Raw genomic sequence first — 19624 nt, 5'->3', positions numbered from 1 at the left:
AAGAGCTGGATTTTTACTGTGTTCTTATCCAGAATTCCATTTTACTCCTGAGTTCTGTGATATAACAGTACTTGTCAAGACATTCAAATACAAATCTAACCATTCACAAATTCAAGCTATAATGTGGCTGTTTTTAAAAGCTGTATCAAGTCACAGATTTAAATGAAACATGTAAGTGAATCTACCTATCACTTCAGCTTTCAACTGCATCACTGAAGTTCCCCAAATATTGGCTGACCATTTATTCTAAACAGCAATAACACATTAGTACTTAGAGAGGCTGCTTACCTGTTTTTGAGCAGCATAACTATTTTGCTTCTCCACAGGGCCGTTTTTCAATGCTTTCTCCCTGGCATGGTCTGCCATCAGGTTCTGGTGTAGGATTATTACACTGGCGAGTTCGAGTGCTTTCTCCATTGATGCAGGTGGACCAGGCACTCCAACAGCTCCAGCCTCCATCAGTGACAACTGGTATTAAGACATCATATTAGGATTAGTCCAGCATCTCTCTGTCTTCTGTGCAGTGACAGAAAGATTAATTACAGCTCTTTACTTGGCACTTTTGAGGGTTGGACAAGGTAGACCATGATTCAATTCTTACGTTCTCGGTTATGGTGACTCTGCAGATCATTGCAGCCTCCAGCATACAACCCATCGGACCGATCTGGCTTTTGAAAATGCCCTTGTCAGTGACACTGCTTAAGAGCCCAGAGGTTTCAAGATTTTTGTCATTCTCGGAAGATACCTGAATATCAAGTTCTAAGGCCCATTTTGGGTACCTGTGCTTTAAAAGCTTGGCTACAGAGAATAAATTTACTGCACAATAAATTTTTTACATCGTCAGTTGCAGAACTACATTCATCTCCCTCTTCCCCTTGGTAGACCAATTAAATATTAAGCTAGCACAGTAATTATGAAATGTGATCATGTGTTAGTAAACACAATGCTTTTGCGGGAAACTGAAGACAAATTAGCTTGTGACGTGGTGAGATTGCTTTTGCCTGAAATCAGTTTATCACTACTGCACCATCCTTCAATAATGCTCCTGTTTATTTAAATGAACTTGGGGTATCATTCTGAGACACAACACTGTATGTGGGACAATAACTCTAAAATAAAGTGCCCTCTTTATGGAAAGAACCCAGTAATTTACACTGACTTCCACACCATATACCCATGAGATTTGACAGCAGTAGGTGTAAGTGAGTACTATGACATCTTTCTGTCCTTATGACAGCTCATTGTGTCAGGATATTGTTCACAATAACAAATATACTAATTTTAGTCTGTCTGGAGTATTTACTTACCTTTAACTAATGTAGATTTGGGAATTTGACAAGCAATTCCCTTAAAGTAGCTTGAGCACATGCATGTACAGGCTCCATCTACAAGCACAAGGGTGCCTCCATTTTTGCAGGGTTCACATTTACACACACTATATTCAGTAATGTAGTCTTCAATTGCTCTTTCCAAATTTTGTTTCTTTAAGTATGCATTTCTCATCTTAACTGGAACAAGCGTATGTATTGGAGAAGGCTGTAGAAGAAAAAAGCCCATGCATAACAGACTTTTCTGAAGTTCTGAATCCTTTTGATATACCCATCACTAGAATAAGCATTTGAAGAAACTGTCAAGATGAAGAAAATACCTGACAGTTCATGAAAAACTTGACGTTTAACCTCCATCTTAGAACAAAAGCTTTGAAACTCTAAGATCCACAGCTTTGAAGAAGTTGTACTTACCCGTTGCTGTATCACTACTGGAGCATCAACCAAAGACTTAGCCCACTGTATGTAATCCTCTACATCAACCGTTTTGGATCCCCTCAGTAACATTTCTTTTATTTTAACCGAAAAGTCAATCGTCCCTCCATCAACTAAGGAAATCACATCATCAATGACAGCATCATCCTTAAGTTCTGCTGCAGAAAGAAAGAAGAGAGGATGAAGAAGAACGTTTAATGCCCATGCATCTTGAAGAACAGTTGTCCTTTTAGTGCAACCAATCTGTCTCTATAAATGTAGAGAGAAGAACCCTTCACTCACTGGCTGTAGGGGAATTCAATCTTTCTTCGCTCATATCTCTTACATGGGAGGAAATCTATTTTGCAACTAAATTAGAAAACCCTATATCTGAAAGGAAAAGAAGGGGTAGGGCAAAGTTAGAGATATTATGGAGATCATAGCCATTTGACAACAGGCCAAAGATAATATGAGTAGTGCTACTGTATAACCTGAGCTGAACCAGAAAAGGGCAGGAATTAGAATAGTGGGAGTTTTTGCTTCATAACTAAACCACAAGAACAGAGCACTGAAAATAACTACCTCTTCTGTGCTCAGTAGTAAATCTCCTTGCCTTTTGCAATTTTTGGGTCATGTGATAAAAGACTCATCTCCAGATGCAGAAGGGAGCAGAGAGGAACAATGACAGGCAGCAGAACACAAGTAGCCTAATTAGAGAAAAGGAGCCCCTGACTTGACTCGTCCCAGGCCTGTCCCAGAAGAGTCATTAGCCCCACAGGATGGGACTGAGGGTGAGTCAACAACAAGATGGGTCCATGGAAGGGCTCCCTGGATGCAAATAAAGGCATTCTGAGATTACACAGACTTAAATACTTAGAGTCTGTTTAGGGGAGTGCCATTGAAGAGGTAAGCAGGGATCAAGGTGGCTTTGGGAGGGACAAGCATGGGAAAATAGAGGGATAAATGTAAAAAAAGGGACTGATTGCATATAGAAAAGTGGCTGATCAATGGGCTTGCCTGCCATGTACTCTCCTTGACCTGTGTAGGCTGTCCTGGCTTACCATTAAGTTCCACTTCTAACTATTTTCCCAGGTGAGAGGACTCTATTCTATTCTGCATGTACGTGTGTGTGTGTGCAGGACTGTGTGCCAGCAACTAGAGTTGGACAATGGCTGATAGGGACCTGGTGTTTGTGGTGCCAATAACTGGAGTTAGTGAGGATACATATGTCAATGTGTGATCGTCAGCAAATATCAAACCAGACTATCAGGTGAATAAGATAAGTGGCTTGGGAGCCAAGTGTCAACGTGGCTGTTAGTCTAGCCTAGATATGTACATGTCTCTAGAGTTAGACAACTGGAGGTGCTGGCTGCTGGAGTGACCAGGGGTTCTAGGGCAAATACTGGAGAGACTCCAAGCTTCTAGGTTTGACCAAGACCTGTTTGCATGTGAGTGTGTGTCTGTCTAAGGCAACTGGGGTGAAGAGGATCGAAGGGCCAATTGCTGGGTAGGCTGAGGACCTCAGACCAGTTACTCGAGGCGTCCATAGTGTGTGTGTGTATTGGTGTGCATCAGGTGGTCTGGACCAGCAATGGGAGTGGAGCTGTGGGTCTTGGGGTGTTGCATATCCAGGTGCCAGCAACAGAGGAGACTAAGGTTCCAGTTGCTTGTTCAATTTAATGTCTAAGGTCAGCTGCTGGAGGGATCTGTATTGGCTATATATGTATGTTGAGAAGGGGCTGAAATATTTGAGGGTTGTGCTGCCTGGGGAGAACATCTGCTCTAAATGACCCTGCTTGAGCAGGGGAGTTGGACAAGATGCCCTCTAGAGGACCCTTCCAACCTCAACCACTCTTTGATTCTGTGATATTTCCGACTAAGACTTTCACCCTGATCAGATGGATAGGAGAACAGGGTTAAGCCATTGGTGAGATTTGTGTTTGCCTGAGTCTGTGCTTTTGTCTATACTCATTTGTGTGGCCAGCGATGTGTGTATGTACGTATGTGTTACATGTGTGTTTTTGTGTGTGCCTACTGGGAACACATGCTCAGGATGGCTTGATGTGAGAGCATGGAAGTGTGGCAGCCTCACCTCTACTGGTCTACTGCATTTGTCCTTTCCCTAACAGCAATAACTATATTGATTATAAAAGGGGAAGCAATTGATATAATCTTTCCTTAAGCAAAAGATATAATGTAAAATAAGGATATACTTACAGTTGTCCTTCACATGAATCTTTTCACATTTGCCACCATCAACATTAACATTGGCTTGTAAGTCTTTATATGCGATATTGGCATCCAAGTGATAGCCGAGGCATCTTTTCACATCTTCGACAGTGATACCTGGAAGTGGAAATAATTAGATGATTAGAGCTATTGAATGACCATACATAATGTGATATGATTATTCTTGGAAAATAAATTTCAGGGCTATTGGAAATATTTATGGCTTTCTTCTTCCTGTTTATCTTCTGCTTTTTCCTCTTCCATGAAATGAAGGTGAGGATGATTTGAAATGCCTGCACAGAGGCAGGTGAGATCTACATTGATTAGGAAAATACCAAAACCCTCCAAAACCTGATTTCTATTTTCCTTGATCTAGCTGAATGTAGATGTCCCTCTAGGGACCACTCTTTCTATATATTCTATTGGAATATTGTCATTCTCAGCTGTTTATCATTTGTTCTTTTTATGTGCTAAATTATTCAATCCTCCCAGTCTCTTTCTCCCAGCCTCAAATATGTTTCTCCACTTCTTTTCCCCATAAAGTTAATTAAAGCAAATAATCTCTTACAAGTACTCTATTCCCATAAATTCTAATCGTTCTCTATCTGCTACTGCTTCCAACAACTCCTTTCTATTTATTAAACTCAAACATATCCTCTGGAACTTCACTTTTGTGTTCAGAAAGGATTTTGCTTAAGATTGGTACTTAAAAAAAAAATCCGACTCCACAGTCTCCATGTGCTGAACAGAGCAATAGTGGGATAAGTGAGTGACATCTTTGCCCCATGTCCCTCTGCGTAGTCTGAAAGTCTGATAGCAATATTGTTGGTGCTGCATACAGCAGGTACCTATTTCCTGATCTCCAAAATCAACATGAGAATTGCCTTTTCTGACTTTATTTCAGAGTGTTCACTCTAATCCATCACAAACCCACACATCTCTGAACTGCACATGAAGGAAGATTAAATTGCTACTTTCGTGTCTTAACCAGGGCAAGGAAAATTACAGTGTGCATGTTAAAGTCTATAAAAACAGTTTCAATGCACTCAAGTGCACCATGTGATTTCTAGGAAGTTTTTCAACTTATTCCTTGTTTTTTGCCACCACCATACTCCTAGAGTGACTGTACCACAAGAAGGTACCAACTAGCAAATTGGATTTAAGGTTTAGGTAGATTTTCTAGGCATTGAGGATCTGTTGTGATCCATGTCACACCAATTAGTATGGCTAATACTTTGAAGAGGTTTGTTTAAGATTTTTTTTCTCAGTTACAAACTTAAAATACAGACTTCAAATAATTCTGGAAGTTACAAAGACTGATGCTCATCTCTGTTGAACTCACAGAATTCTGCAATGACACAGATGTGCCATAAGCAGCACACATAGAACTGTGTTGTTCTTGGTAGTGCTCCATATACACAAATTTATCCTCGTACATCTCTTTGCATGACTGGAGACTTGGTGATAATCTGCATACCATAGCAAGGCCAACAAAATGCATACCTATTCGAGACATAGCGTAATTATCCAGCACGTACACAAGTTCATATTTTCCTCCTACAGTTCCAGAGACAGCATAGTGAGTTCCATAATCTTCTAGGAATTTGAAATATTCCCCCTTATCATATTCAGCAGGCAGAAAGTTTAGATCATCAAGGAAACTATCTGTGAGACGGACATCACGACTCCGCATTTGGAATCTTCCCAGCTGAATCTTTCCTTTCACATGCAGAAAGGTTTGATTCTGAATGCAGGGAGAAGAAAGCAGATGAGAGTGCCATTCTGGTATGCAGCACAGCAGGAAAGTCTGTTCTATTTTACTTGTAAAGAAACTGTAGCACTTTTAAACACCGCATTCAATCTAACTTTTTGGAACAGTGACAAACCTGTTTAATTCAAATTAAAAGTTCTCCAATTTGAATTGAAGAAGCAGCAAGAAATTTAGATCATTTTAGTTGTTCCTGTTCTGCAGAACTCTCTCCTTACTAATTTCAGCAAGACCTTTGTGATCTATTTGACAACAAGATGTTCCTTTTAAGCACAATATCTACCGAAAGTGCCTTTCTGATTTTCATAATATTGAAAAGTAATTCTGCATGGCTCACTAGATAACAGAAGCTGCCCACTGAGGTGAACTGGAGTTTTATCTTTGTTTATAGTCAGAGCAGAACTAAGTTCTCTTGGATCACTTCTCTGTTATTCTCAGACTGTCAGAAGGAAGGGCACAGCTCCAATTAAAAATAAAAAAAGCAAAATAACATCATAAAATGGCAATTAATCAGCAAAAAATCTGTTTGAGGCATTTGACCCATGCATACATTCTAAGTCTATGTTTAGTTACTGATATTTTCATGACCTACACTGCAGATGGTTTTATATCATAATCTAAACTAGGACCTAGTTGCTGCCTATAACACATGACAACTTGTGAAATAGTTGCACTTAAGTCTCTAAGCAAACACATGCCTTCCAAACCCCATTATTTTCTGCAGTACTTACGTGACTCCCTTAACAGTAGTGCCTAATAGGAGGTATGTAAAAGGGATTTAGGAACTGACCATCACATTAGCTGGCACCATTTAAAGGATCTTAAACTGCTGACTCAGATGCTGCTTAGGATGGGCAGAAATCTTCAGGCATCTAAATCTCTGTGAAGAAATTTTTGTAGGTGCAAATATTCCTGCCATCCAGCATGTACAAAATCCCTTAGTCTCCTGGTGTCCCCAGGCTGCTCCTGGCTTTGAGTAGCAGGTGAGCCCTGGAAAGTTCTTGACCAGGGACTGCCACTCCACTAACCTGCAGCAATGTGAGTTTACAGTGATAGACCTGTGCTGGTGATGGATCACAACTCTGAACACAACAATTTTCTGAACTAATGTCCAAGCAAGAATTTGAGGCCAAAACTCTTATCACAAGCTGCTAGGCTATGAGCAGCCTGTAATACAACCTGAGCTACAGAACTTGATCTTTTGAGTCTGTGTAGATGAATCCTTTCAGATTTACATGGTCCGTTTCCATCCCAAGAAAACTCATACCAATACAAATTCAGAGCTATATGTCAGCTTCTCTTTATAGTACAGACCTTTCTCTTTTGCATGATTTTAATTAATCAGTTATAAAAGCTATATTAGTTTTCCCTTATGTCCATTTGATCTCCAGAGCTCTGAATGGGTGCTAGACAACAAGGCTGACAAGAAACTTAAAAGATTGAATTAGCTGAGGCAGAGCTATTCTATCTTGCATGTGGTACGTCAGCACTATGGAGTTGATGTACATAATGGCATGTCACAATCACAGACTATGGCATATGTGATGGGAAAGGATATATGACCTGGTCAGTTAATTCCACCAGTACCCAGCTGCTGGATTAGGCCATGTCTAGCATGTATAATACCACTTTCAGTGGTCTCTGTCTCTTTGACCTCACTGGATGCTAAGGCTACTTTTTTACTAGTAAATAAAAAGGGATAGGGCCTTTTGTCTGTCTCAAAGGGAAGATAGAATGTTATGGCTTGTGTGCAACCCTAAATTAGCCTTGCTTTCTCCAGACTGCCTACTGAGAATATTCCCTTCAAACTTGCTGCAGGGCACAACAGGATGGACATTGCTTATGAGAGGAGGCACAGACTGAAATCATGGCAATGTGCTGGTAAAACTACGGATTATCGTGTGCCAGTGCTAATGCCTGTGCGTTTTAGCCCAGTCTAGTTTGTTAGTATAGACATACCTGAATGGCTGAGATCTGACCTTTCAGCTATTATTCTACATGTCTATTTTGTGTTTACCCAGTGTGGGCCTACTCAGTGGCAACTTTTTATCCCAAGACTTGATCTAATTTGCCCACGTTGCACCAGATCAGAGCTGCTCTCTAATCAAGATGAGATCAGACATCTTTGACCCTTTCTAACATCAAGCCCTTGTTGAAGATGAGAGTGGTTTCTAGTCAAGGGTAAACAGTGGGAAAATGTAGCTACATTTGGTTACCCTTTGGCAACTTCTGCAGTCTTAACCCTAATATTGCTGGTATTTAATTTTTGTGAATAAATGACAGAAAAGCAGCAGTCAACTAGAATACTCAGAAAGATTAATATTGAGTTATTCTAACACGGTGTAAATTTTCCTATTTGTAAAATGGTTACATTAAAACTTTTAGCTCGATTAAACTTACCCTTTCTGTGGAGCTTTTCAGGATAGAACTTAAACTTGAATTCTTGCTATAGTGATACTTGAAATTTCCTTCTGAAGCATTTTTGTTACTTCCTTCAGTAGGAGTGTATTTCAGAGACAGGTCAGCTTTAAAGTGTTTTTGTTTTTCTATGTAAACCTCTCGTAACATTTTTACACGATCATGGTAGAACACAGATGTGAAGGTTTTGTCTGCTTTTGTCTTAGAAAAGATAATGAAAAGGTTGTATGAGAAAACAAACCAAACAGTAATAGAAAAATCTACATAGCACTTTTAAAATTGCATGTTTTACGTAACTGAGCAATAGATTTTCTTACGGGTCCTTTTCTTTTAAAGGAAGACAAATGAAAATACCCCTCTCTCCCCAAACCACTTCATCTGGATCAGCTCTGTGGTTCAAAAGTGAATAGAAAACTGCAGTGACAATATTTCAGTGGGTGTTAAATCTCAGCATGTAACACTGTCAAAGTAATTTATGTATGTCAACAGTTCCTTTACAAGTAAGGAATAGTAGTCTCCAGCTCCTTCCTAGAACACAGACAAGATTTGCTAATAGGTCTCAACATCTGAAAAGAATCAGAATTATGATTTTGCTTTCTTTTCTTATAGCAGACAATAGCTAATTCAGAATACCTATTTCATTGTTGCTTATTTTTGTATACTTTAGCAGAACATAGAGTTTTTGTATCTGAAATGGTTACACATCAAAATAAAATATGAGCAATGATCTCTGGGTCAGATATACTCATTTTGGACAGGATCTGGTTTAACTTGTAATTGTTCTATGAAGTTCCTACTTACAGTGATAGGCAGAGAATTTGGTAAGTAAAATACTACTTTGATTTCTGAAATGCATCTGACATTGATGTTCCTAAGATCATCCACATTCTTAGTGTTCAAACCTCACTGGATTCATAATCTGAATCTCAAAAGCCTATTAGATTTTTTTTCAGTGGGACAGAGAAAGTCATCACTGATTAGAAAACCCAAGCAGGACTAGACTATCAGAATATTATTTCTGCCTTTTAATCAATGTCTTTTTTGTGTCCTTGAAAAAGTAGCTTGATTGCTGGTCTAGCCAGTGAAAGTTAGGTATCATGTTCCCTTCTGTACATCTCCTGTTTGTCTCATCTGCTTATATTGTAAACATTCCAGAAAGATAAGTTTCATTTCCCAGGCACAGGTGCAGCAATGAACATGTGGGAATTTATCTGGCACAACTGAGCTTAACTGCTAAAACAAATGATAACATAACCTGTTTCCATGGGACTTTATTGAAAGCTTGATGTTAAAAAGCTGCTGCTACCTGACTCAAGAGATACGCTGAGTCTTCCAAGGGGATGTCAGGATTCAGCATTCAGTGAAACACATCCAAGTTTGCACAGAAGGACTTAAACTTACATCGTAAGTGAGAACACCCACATTCCACGGCTTGCGGTAGTATGTCCGTGTGTTTCCATCACGCACCCTTTCACAGTGACCGTTGAAAAAGTCATTGTCAAATGGGCTGGCCATTGGCTGCATCCCTAAAACATTGATTCTACAAGAGAAACACAAGAGAGGTTGCGCTTCAAAAAAGGAGGTGTCAGCACCCGTAGCCTGTAGACAATGGTGTTATTACTGGTAAAAATCAGATTCTGTAAGCAATGAAGTCTACAGCTGTATAACTGAATCTTGCTTCATCCACAGCAGGTTGCCTCAGCTCTTGTGGTCCTCTCATCTGTGTGACAGAGAGATAATGATACATCTTCCGTAAAGCACTTTAAGGGCCATGTATGAGAAATAAACAAATAAAAGATAGATATTAAACATCAAACACAGTGAGAACCTTAGGAATAAAAGGAGGTAAAAATAATTTCTTCCTGACCAATGTATTTGTGAGAAGGCATTCCTTTTAAACCTATAAGAGGCATCTCAACAGCTATTTTTAACAAGTTTTTCTCATAACTTGTATTAGTTTGCTAGTAGGAACTTTGGTATCGAGTGTGTACAAGATCTGTCAAATCTGCAGAAGGGATATACAGCTACTCCTAGCATTGTCTTTTCTCACAGGGTGTAAGGTGGTGGAGTAATAGCATTCCCTGGAGCAGAGGAGAGGAAATCTGAACCATTACAAATCCACAGAAGTGGGCATATCGGCTGTACAGCTCTGAGCATCTACATACCAACGTACAAAAGATACTTCCAAAAATAACTGCTCCTTGGAAGATTCTGTATCATTTTTTTTTTGTTCTTCTATATCTGTTTCATAGATTTGAATCTTTTCAGTGTTTCCAATATTTATGGCTGATACGTCCGTATACCTGAGTATAGAAAGTGGTTACCAAATCATCAAAGTCACCAGTGTCACTACTGCACATCTATACAACATTCTCTCGTGAAAGATTTTAGTGATAGATTATAATAGAAATAATGAAGAAGCTACTTCTAAAAATGCCTAAGTACCCGGCCTACTTCTCCATGCTACCAGAGCAGCATTTTTGCTCTTGTGCGGTAATACTGTTACCCAAATTAAATGAACAGAATGCATCCTTTTCATTTAAACACAAGGTGGTGCTGTGGTGTACTGTCATTTCCATCTGTTCCCGTTTGGATGGCTGCCGTCTAGCTCGATAAAGAGCATGTCGCACTTTTTCTTTGAAATAAAAGAAATCCAGGAGCTGAGAGTAGAAAGATTAATTTTCGACTTAGATTAAAGATGAAAACTCCTGTAAACAATGAAGATCTGGGAAGTGAAGAATGCAATCCAGGAAAAAAGGTGTAGGCAGAGTGTTTTTGCAGTAAGGCATCCCATTGTATAAATAATCGATATATTTTCTCACTTTTAGATATGCATGTTAATAAAGTAATTGGGAATGGCTGATTCGTTATGAAATATCACTTGAAACATATCTATATATCTATAAGCTTTACATTTAAATGAGTATTGTAAGTATATTCGTGTAACATCTATATATGATTCTGTGTAGTAACATACTGATTGATTTACCCTGTCTATAAATATTTTATTCTCCCCGAGTATACAAAATTATAGTTACCAAAAGCTGTGTAGCATTTCTGAATACGAATGTGAACATGATTCACATTCCACTGAAGTGTGCTCCAGTGTTTTCAGCTGGCTTTGGAGACAGACCTGGACTCTTCACAAGGCCCAGTACTACTTTTTTCCCTCATTACATACCCTTGCCCTGCGGTCCTACCAACTTCAGACACATCAATATCATGGTTACGGCATGGTGATCGCGGCTCGGATTCACAATTATCTTCATCAGAAAAGTCTCCACAGTCATTATCTACATTACACACAAGTCGTCGCTTTATACATCGACCTAATCAAAGAATAAAACATTAAATGAATGCATTTTTTTTTCCCCAAGATGGACTTTAAATTACACGCCCAGCTACTCTTTATTGAGATCTTAATCTTCATATATTTTCTATTATTGTCACAAGGAACTCAAGTCCCACACCCTGCCTCCTTCAAATGTAAAAAAAACCCCATACTACCATATTTACTTATGAGTTAGCTAGGATGGCTAAGAAAAGTGACAGGAGAACTGCTGTCATTTGCAGAAAGTTGTTACTTCCTGTGGTTGTTTCTATGTTAATCTTTGGTTATTAGTGGGTTTTTAGAAAACTTGTATTAAGAGGATACAGAAAAATAGTAATTCAATATCAACAAAGAATTCTTTCTAAATTGTTTAAATTGTTTCTATTTGGACTGTATTATTTGAATAATATAGACATTGTAGTGTCCAAAACTACAGTGATTTTTGTTCCGAAGCAACAATGGAGTAGTAATTCTCCTGAGGTTGCATATCACAGGTTTTACAAAGACTGATCTTTTTTTTTCTATAGAATTTAAAGATTTGGGGTAAATTTAGCCGTAGCACAATAAAATAGCAGTTATTCATATCAACTGCTTCACCTGTAAGAGCCACACAATGGCTGTGAACTAGTAGTTAAACATACTTTCTAATTTTCCTTTACTTGCACTTCACAGTATTTCAGATAGAGACAATACTGACAATGGTTTGGCACTCAAAATTCACTTATTATCTTTTCTTTTCTGTTTTTGACTAGTTTTATTACCATTAACTTTTCCTGTTTTATTTTGATTTATGATGAATCTTGAACATTATATTCATTCATATTCCATGCGTGTATTACTTTACAAATTTACGTCTTTAGATCTAGAAGCATCCTGGTCTCCAGCTAGCAACTATCATACTACTTCAGTCAATAAACCTCCCTATCCATTTTGTTAAAATTCCTTCAGTCCTGGTTTTTCCCAGTGATTTTTCATAAACATAGTGATTCTGTAGCAGGTGGAGCAGTTGTGCTAGAAGAAAAGACACTCAGAGTATGGTCAGCTTTTAATTATGAAGTAGAAATTACAGGAGAAGAATTTAAACTAGAAGAAAATTGTAATGGGAGATGAGAAGAACGTATCCCTTCTCAAGCATTGTTCATGCTGTGGTTTTGGTGTTATGGCTTTGCAACCCACCTGCCTACACACCGGGGACTGTCTTTAAACACTAGCAATAAGGCACTGCTTCGGAAATCATCCCCAAGTAGAAAAGCATTGAAGCATATCTCTCTTTTTGTGTATGTATTTTGTTTTCAATGGAAACTGATTTAACTTCTTCACAGAACTAAGTAAAACATGGTTTCCTGAGTTATTGCATAACTTGCTATGGCACAAAACCAAAACCTACCAGAATTGCATTGAAAGTCAGTACCACAGTCTGGTTCTGGTTCTTCAGGACAGACTTGGCTGGTTTTACAGCTTTGTGTGTCTCCTAAGGTCTCCAGGCATGCTGTTCCACCAAATTGTCCAAATCTTTCAATATGTCTAGAGCGAAACTTGAAAGATAAATAATACTATTAGCATTTCTTAGAGAGAAAAGAGAACTACCAGAACCGAAGGATTTCCAGCTGAACTTAGAACTTTTCAAAATGAAGCATCTTTGGTGAAATTTTTGGTTGAAAACCCATAGGCACAGCTCATGGTGTAAAAAAAGTGTCCAGGAACATTGAATTAATAATAATGTCTTAGCAAGGATGTAGAGATGCTTATTTTTCACTATTTAGTTTATCTCCCTGCTTCCATTATTTTCAGTCCAGGGAAGAAATGCATCACATATATTTTGTATGCTTTTAAATCTTTCATTTCTTTGAAGTCTCATAAGAACTCCCCTAAGAAAATAAAAATCTGCTTTTGAAAAAAAATTGCTTTTTATTTAAAAAGGGAAAATATATTGAAAAGTAATGTTCTTAATATAAACATCTTCATGGCTGAAATAGATAATTTCTATCAACAAAACAAAACTAAAAAGACTTCCAACTATAGCTTACCCTTTGGTAGGTGCATGGGTCGCAGGGCCCCCACGTGCTCCAGCTGCTCAGCTTACAATCTATTGGAGATGGAGCATTCAGTTCTCTTGTTCCCCTGTGGAAAGCTTTTTCTGAAGAGCTGTCAAACAAAACATTCCAATACAGTCCTGGGCAGTACACTAAAATCACATGTGAGTTTGTATTTAAACCATAGACTAATATTTCGGAAGCATCTTCACCTGTTTTCTGCTTCACTTTCAGAGCAGTACTTGGTACTTAGGTGTGTAAGCAGCTCCCTAATCTTAAATTCTTTGGTGGTTTAAAATTACATTAAAAAACTTGGAAGATCTAATAAGCCAGCTCTTTTACCCTTTTTTAGACCTTTGTGTGTACTAATGCTCTTCTGGTGGATCATGTTATTGAAGAAAATCAGACAATAATGCACAGGGAAATCTGCAGTTCCCCTATTCAGACAGTGGCTGTGTTCCCCACACTTAATGCTGAATAGAAAGGCACAGCAGCACATCTCAAATAGACGTAGCACTTCAGTACATATCTTTGTGATTTTTTAGCTTATTAACTTTAATGGGGTTGCCCTTAAGCCTAGATACCAGTTTAAATGCTGAGTTGAAAGAAGGCTCATAAATAAAGGTATTATTTGCTAATAGGCTAACTTACATACTTGGAAAAAACAGACGAGTGTTTAGCTATCTAAGTATTTTTCATCTTGCCAAGTTGAATACTTTGCCAGTTAGGCCTATATTTTCTAGAATGACTCTTCATTTTTGTGCCCAGTTTTAAATACCATGAAATTCCCAGCTCTCAGTAAGTGAGAGGCCATCAATTTATAGTAATTGAGTTTCTTTAAAGCACCCCCAGTTAGACATTAAAAACTGATGCACTCTAGGATTATTTGTTAATTTTAAAAACCAAGGCCAATAGTTTACTGATGACCTTGTCTTCACAAGTAACAATGCTGGAAAGCAGAGGAATGCAGGAGCATTGAAGTCTAATTTGCCTGGTTTGCTCTCTGTAATTTATTCCAATTTGGCCTTCGATGCTGAGTATTCATCCACTGTGAAAATTCTGTCTTTGCACCTCTCCATGTTAATGTTGCTGCCTCTGCTTTACAATGGGATCTTCTCTGCTGAGCCTAGCCATTTGGTAGACCTGCAGCTCCCGCAGTGTGATGTATGGGCTTTCATTGCGAGCGGGGCCTTGCCCTCCTATCTTTGACCCCCTTCCCTTGTACAAATATGTCAGGAGTCCAAACAAATGTGACCTGATTCCACAAGATTGAGAAATGTGCAGTTTGGACAAGGAAGATATACCAGTTGGTTCAGCTTTCTGGTGCCATTTATTGTATGTTCAGGTTACATACGTAGTAAGTTGTTATTGAGATGCTGAATTGACCTATGTCTCTTTCCAGCTTTGAATTTTAAACAGCTCAGGGATTACAGGGTTGTTGTGCAACGTTTTGTACACTCAGCTGACCCTGACTGGCTCTGATGCCTCAGACGTTCCACTGTCACCCACACCAGCAGTAAACACGCACCACAGCTGCTGCTGGAAGTATCTGTATCACACATTCCCACTGTCTTGCCTGCTGCTCCTAAACAATTCTCTTCCAAGAAGTCTCCTGACCTCAAGCTAGGGCCTGCAGTAAATGGACCCTTGGCTGAGGATATCACTTTTAACAGGTGGGATTCTGAAAAAAAGGAAACAAGGAAAAGCACAAGTATGCCCAATATCTGGACAGCAGAAATGAGATAAAGAATTAAGAATTCTCTCCATACAATAGGGACCTCCCAAACTCTTAGCTGTTAGGGAAGTGTGAAGCCTTGGTGTGTGCCTGACACAAGGAATTGGGGTACTTGATAGAGCGTGCAGATCCAACCTTGTGAAAACTCCATTTTACACAGAATTCGCTTTCACTAATTCTCTGGTGGAGTCTGAGCACCTAAATTAATAACCCACTGGTTGGCAACCGAAAGTCCTGGGAACTTGGGAGATGGCACTGAATACCTGCCTGCCTTGTTCTTATCCTTCTCCCTAAGCATCCTTTAATGATCACTATCAGGAGCAGGGTAATGGTTCAGCTGCCTCTGCTCTGACCCTGAAAGATTGTGATTAGATACATTATGGTACTTGTAATCTGAACCTTTTCTACTTTCATACACCCACTTAGGGGCCAGCATTCTTTCTCCAGTGTTGATGAGGTTTACAGATCTCAAACCACTCTGCAAAGTGTGTGTATTTCGAATATTGACCAAGCATACATGCTTACATACATCAGAACAATACTTCAGCTTGGGAACTGATACAGATTTTTGAAATTATAATTCCACCACACTGCTGTCATGCTCACCCTCTGTTGTATTAAGGTTTATAACTCAAGAATAAGAAAGAAAAAGAAAAAAGTATACAGCATCTCTTAGAAACTTCTACAGAAAATGCTATGTCCTAGAAGGTAGTTCTGTAGAAGACAGAGGCACCATACAGAAGGTCAGGGGACATGCCATCTGAATATGAGAGAGATGAGAACAATTAAACATTGGAATAGGTTACTCAGGGAAATGGTAGAATGTCTCTCACTGGAAATATTCAAGACTGTTTGAATGGACTCCTGGATAACCTAATCTAAGGCTCTGCTTTGAACAGAATATTGCACAAGATCTCCAGAGGTTCCTTCCAGCCTAGACTTTTCAATGTATTCTACGGTTTTGTGAAATTCTGGAAAGTTGTATTGTATTTGAAGTTTGATGTAGCCCTCCAGCCTCCTCAAAAACAACTGCTTTGCCTGTAATCATCTCATCCTACAAATACTCCAGCAATACTACAATTCACTGTAACTTCATAGCAAGCAGACAATGCTTTAAAAAGTTGCTGTACCGTATTCTATTAAATATTTTCCCACCACTCTGCATGACAGTAACATCAACAGAGGGAAGAAATGAAAATCTACTGGTCTGGCAAATGGATGAGAAAGAGCTTGTTCCTTCCTGTATCTAGAAAGATGGGTGCATATATGATCTTTCCTTCTCCTTACTGATGCAGGACTTTAAACCTCTGAGTAACATCATCTGTTCTGACATCTTGGGTTGAAGACTGACAGGTTGTCCTTAAAGACAGTAGGAGTGGGAACTCTTAGATGCCCTTGAGGGATGTGTGGTCTTTGGAAAGGAAAAGCAGTTTCACAATCAGTACAACATTGCTTGTACCTTGTCTTGGATTGCACAATACAGTTTGTACACCCTCAGGCCACACAGCTTCAGCAATTATGACCTGAGGGCATAATTTTGCCAACTGTCATTGCTAACACCATCATGAAGCTGCATAGTCTTTCGTATGATGTGAAGTCAAGCTGCTGGCACACATTGCCTGCTATGGACTCTATAATAATCGTATCTTCTGGATGGACTGTTTCTAACTGAATATATCAAACCTGTGCTTTAATTGGATCTGAATACCAAAATAATAATAACCGCCAAAACATAAGGAGTTAGAGAAGCAGCAATCTTTATAGTTTTGGAGGCTATTCTTCAAGGTCTGCTCAGGTATTTCAAGCAATAATAGCAGCAGTCACCCTCAGGCCTAGATACAAGTGAAGAGGCAATACTTGGTCATTCAGATGGTATTCGCATGTCATCACAAAATGCTTCACATACTGCAATTTAAGTCTTAAAGCAGATAGATCCCAATTTAATCTTAATGTACATATATCTATTATGAGACTCACATTGTTTCACTACTTAGTACTGAACGTTTTCATAAATGACATATAGACTAGGCAGCTCTATTTCTGGTAGTGTAACTCTAGTTATTTTCCCGTAACATTTTTGTAGGGACTAAGCCTTTAATTCTCTAGTGAGACTTACAGTGAAAAAACAAAGGTAATGTTTCCAAATAATTAAAAATAGGCAGTCTAGGAGACCTTAAATAGGAATAGAAGTACTGCCAGCATAAAATTGTGCCTTTTCAGAAAGAAACATATTGAGATTAGATTCTATTTTCACACAGCATGCAGTTGAAAACAGTTGCCTGAGTTCCACCTCCCTGCAAGAACATGGCTTCAACTGCTTTCAGTCACCTTTCTTGTGCCACATACATCCAAAATAAATGGATAAACTATTTCTGTCTGACTCCCTGAAATATGTCAAGAAGTAATTTCCTTTTTCATTGGATATCTGAGCAAGCTACCATTAGAAATATCTGCATTGGAGGTCTATGCCCTGTTTATTGAAGAAATAAAACAGTATAGACATCTGCAGAAGATCAAGGACACTTACCTTCTGTCTTCCCCCAGAAGTGAGGCAGCCATCTCTAAATTGCATAGTATGGATATAAGCTGCAGGATAATATGCATGCTTCTCATTTTGTAGCTGAATAGACAAGAATTGCCATGACTGAATTTGTAATTTCTTTATTTGTTCCTTTGTTATTTATTACCAGGAGAACAAACAAAAAGCAGTGCTTATTGAAAAACGCTGGTTACTGGCCAAAACTGCCTTACGGTAAGTGCTCTGAAGTCCACTTTTCAGAAAATTCCACTTTTTCCTGCATGGAGACCAGCAAATAGTGTAAAATGGTTTGGTTTTAGTCTTGAAACTATTTTTGTTTACTAGTATCTTTTAAATATGGGAAGGACATTTTCTATTTAATTAGAGAACAGTTAACTTCTTAGTAAAAAGCTGTCATAGCAGTGACTCATCTAAGGAACAAATAGTTCCTAAAGCAGAGCTGTTTACAAAGGCAAGTTCAGCATCTAACACCTTTGGAATCCTCATTTGGAGTATTGAAGGAATAAAGTCCCAAGTTTCCTTGTTCTTCCTCTCCCAGCCAATATGAAAAAACAAACCCACACAATTTTTTGTTATTTTGAAGGAGACAAACTCTTCTAGCTTTCACTCTGTCACCAAAACCCAAACTCACAAGCTAGCTCTTTAGAAGGGCATTCCTATTCAGTGGTTTGCTGTAATCCAGGTTTAAGGCATCATGTGTTGGACACAGTCACAAGAGAGAACTAACTCATAAATAATCTGCTGTTTAGCAGTTAAGAATTAAGTATCTGGATACAAGATTAAAATAATGATCTAGTATAAGGATATTCCAAATTACCATGGTTAACTAAAAAGAAAAAAACCTTTTAAATTTTTCTGTTCTCTCATTTTTGTGCTAGGGAGAGGGGAGGGTGTACAATAGGGCAGGCAATTTTCTCCCCTATTCAATCCTTAGTTTGGGATGGTTTCATTTAGAGGAACTTAAATTTGATGTAGCCTCAGTCAAGCTTCATGAGTCCAGTTGCACTAAACTCATTTGTTGAGCAAGAATGCAAGACAGACACTTGTGGTATTTTATTGTTTCATCATACTTGCTTCAACTGATGCTAAAACACCACCACAGTTCACGATTCTTCAAGGCAGACTGGATCAGAGTAAAGAGCTATTCAAACTAATCTAGCAGACCAGCGAGCATCTTTGGCCAGCTTGTAAGGTGTCCTGCTCACCAGCTCCAAGTGATTATCCTGACGGCTATTTCAAAACTCCAGCATAGGACTGTTAATTTCAGCTTGACTAGCAAATGGTCATTTAGATGCTTAACTCAAATGCTGGTAAACATATTCCTTCACTCAAGCACCAAGACAGTCAATTTTTTTTTTTAGTTCTAATGAGATCTTTGAGTACTAAATTGCATGCTGCCATGCAGCCAAAAAAGAAGTAAAAAAAAAATAATAATAAGTCTATGTGAAGCACCATATGACCTATATGCCATGCAGCCAAAAAAGAAGTAAAAAAAAGTAATAATCAATAAGTCTATGTGAAGCACCATATTACCTATACTTCAAGCTGGATACCAACTCCCTTTCAATGAGTTGTTTTCGGTTCCTTAACCATATGAATCAAAGGTTATTAAAGGTAAGCAAGCAAGCACCCATTCCCTTTATTCAGTGATACATCAGACTGACAGTTACAGGTCTGTCTCCAGTACTAAAGGCGAGTCTAAAACAAACTTTCTAATGGATTTATTTTTTTAGCCATCTGCATTAAAGTAGTTGTAAAATTTGTTCTGAACATGAGCTAAGTGTTCTAATTTAGTTTTCCCAGCATCAGTTTAGACCTCCTGCAAAGTT

The 19624-nt window shown here is 38.6% G+C and overlaps 1 protein-coding gene across 1 annotated transcript; it reads right to left on the bottom strand.

Annotated features, from left to right (window-relative positions):
• Window positions 1–307: 307 nt before the first annotated feature.
• On the bottom strand, window positions 308–17869 carry C9 (complement component 9). The gene is made up of 11 exons (XM_009708839.1): window positions 17784–17869; window positions 13516–13609; window positions 12876–13023; window positions 11339–11486; window positions 9559–9697; window positions 8140–8358; window positions 5475–5715; window positions 3960–4088; window positions 1743–1921; window positions 1308–1536; window positions 308–468 (listed from the first exon to the last, which is right to left on the bottom strand). The coding sequence occupies exons 1-11, from the start codon at window positions 17867–17869 to the stop codon at window positions 308–310; spliced, it is 1773 nt and encodes a 590-aa protein (XP_009707141.1).
• Between the last annotated feature and the right edge of the window lie 1755 nt (window positions 17870–19624).

The sequence above is a fragment of the Cariama cristata genome, unplaced genomic scaffold, assembly GCF_000690535.1.
Source record: "Cariama cristata isolate BGI_N322 unplaced genomic scaffold, ASM69053v1 scaffold4441, whole genome shotgun sequence".
NCBI lineage: Eukaryota > Metazoa > Chordata > Aves > Cariamiformes > Cariamidae > Cariama > Cariama cristata.
The sequence above is the reverse complement of the archived record's forward strand: the minus strand, read 5'-3'. Positions and strand labels throughout refer to the sequence as shown.

Excerpts from the sequence above, each read along its gene's own strand:
- C9 (XM_009708839.1), bottom strand. The coding sequence starts at position 17,869 with ATGAGAAGCATGCATATTATCCTGCAGCTTATATCCATACTATGCAAT. Across the intron at positions 13,024-13,515 it reads ACCCATGCACCTACCAAAGG|TTTCGCTCTAGACATATTGA; the intron begins GTAAGCTATAGT and ends TTATCTTTCAAG. Across the intron at positions 469-1,307 it reads CAAATCTACATTAGTTAAAG|TTGTCACTGATGGAGGCTGG; the intron begins GTAAGTAAATAC and ends TCTTAATACCAG.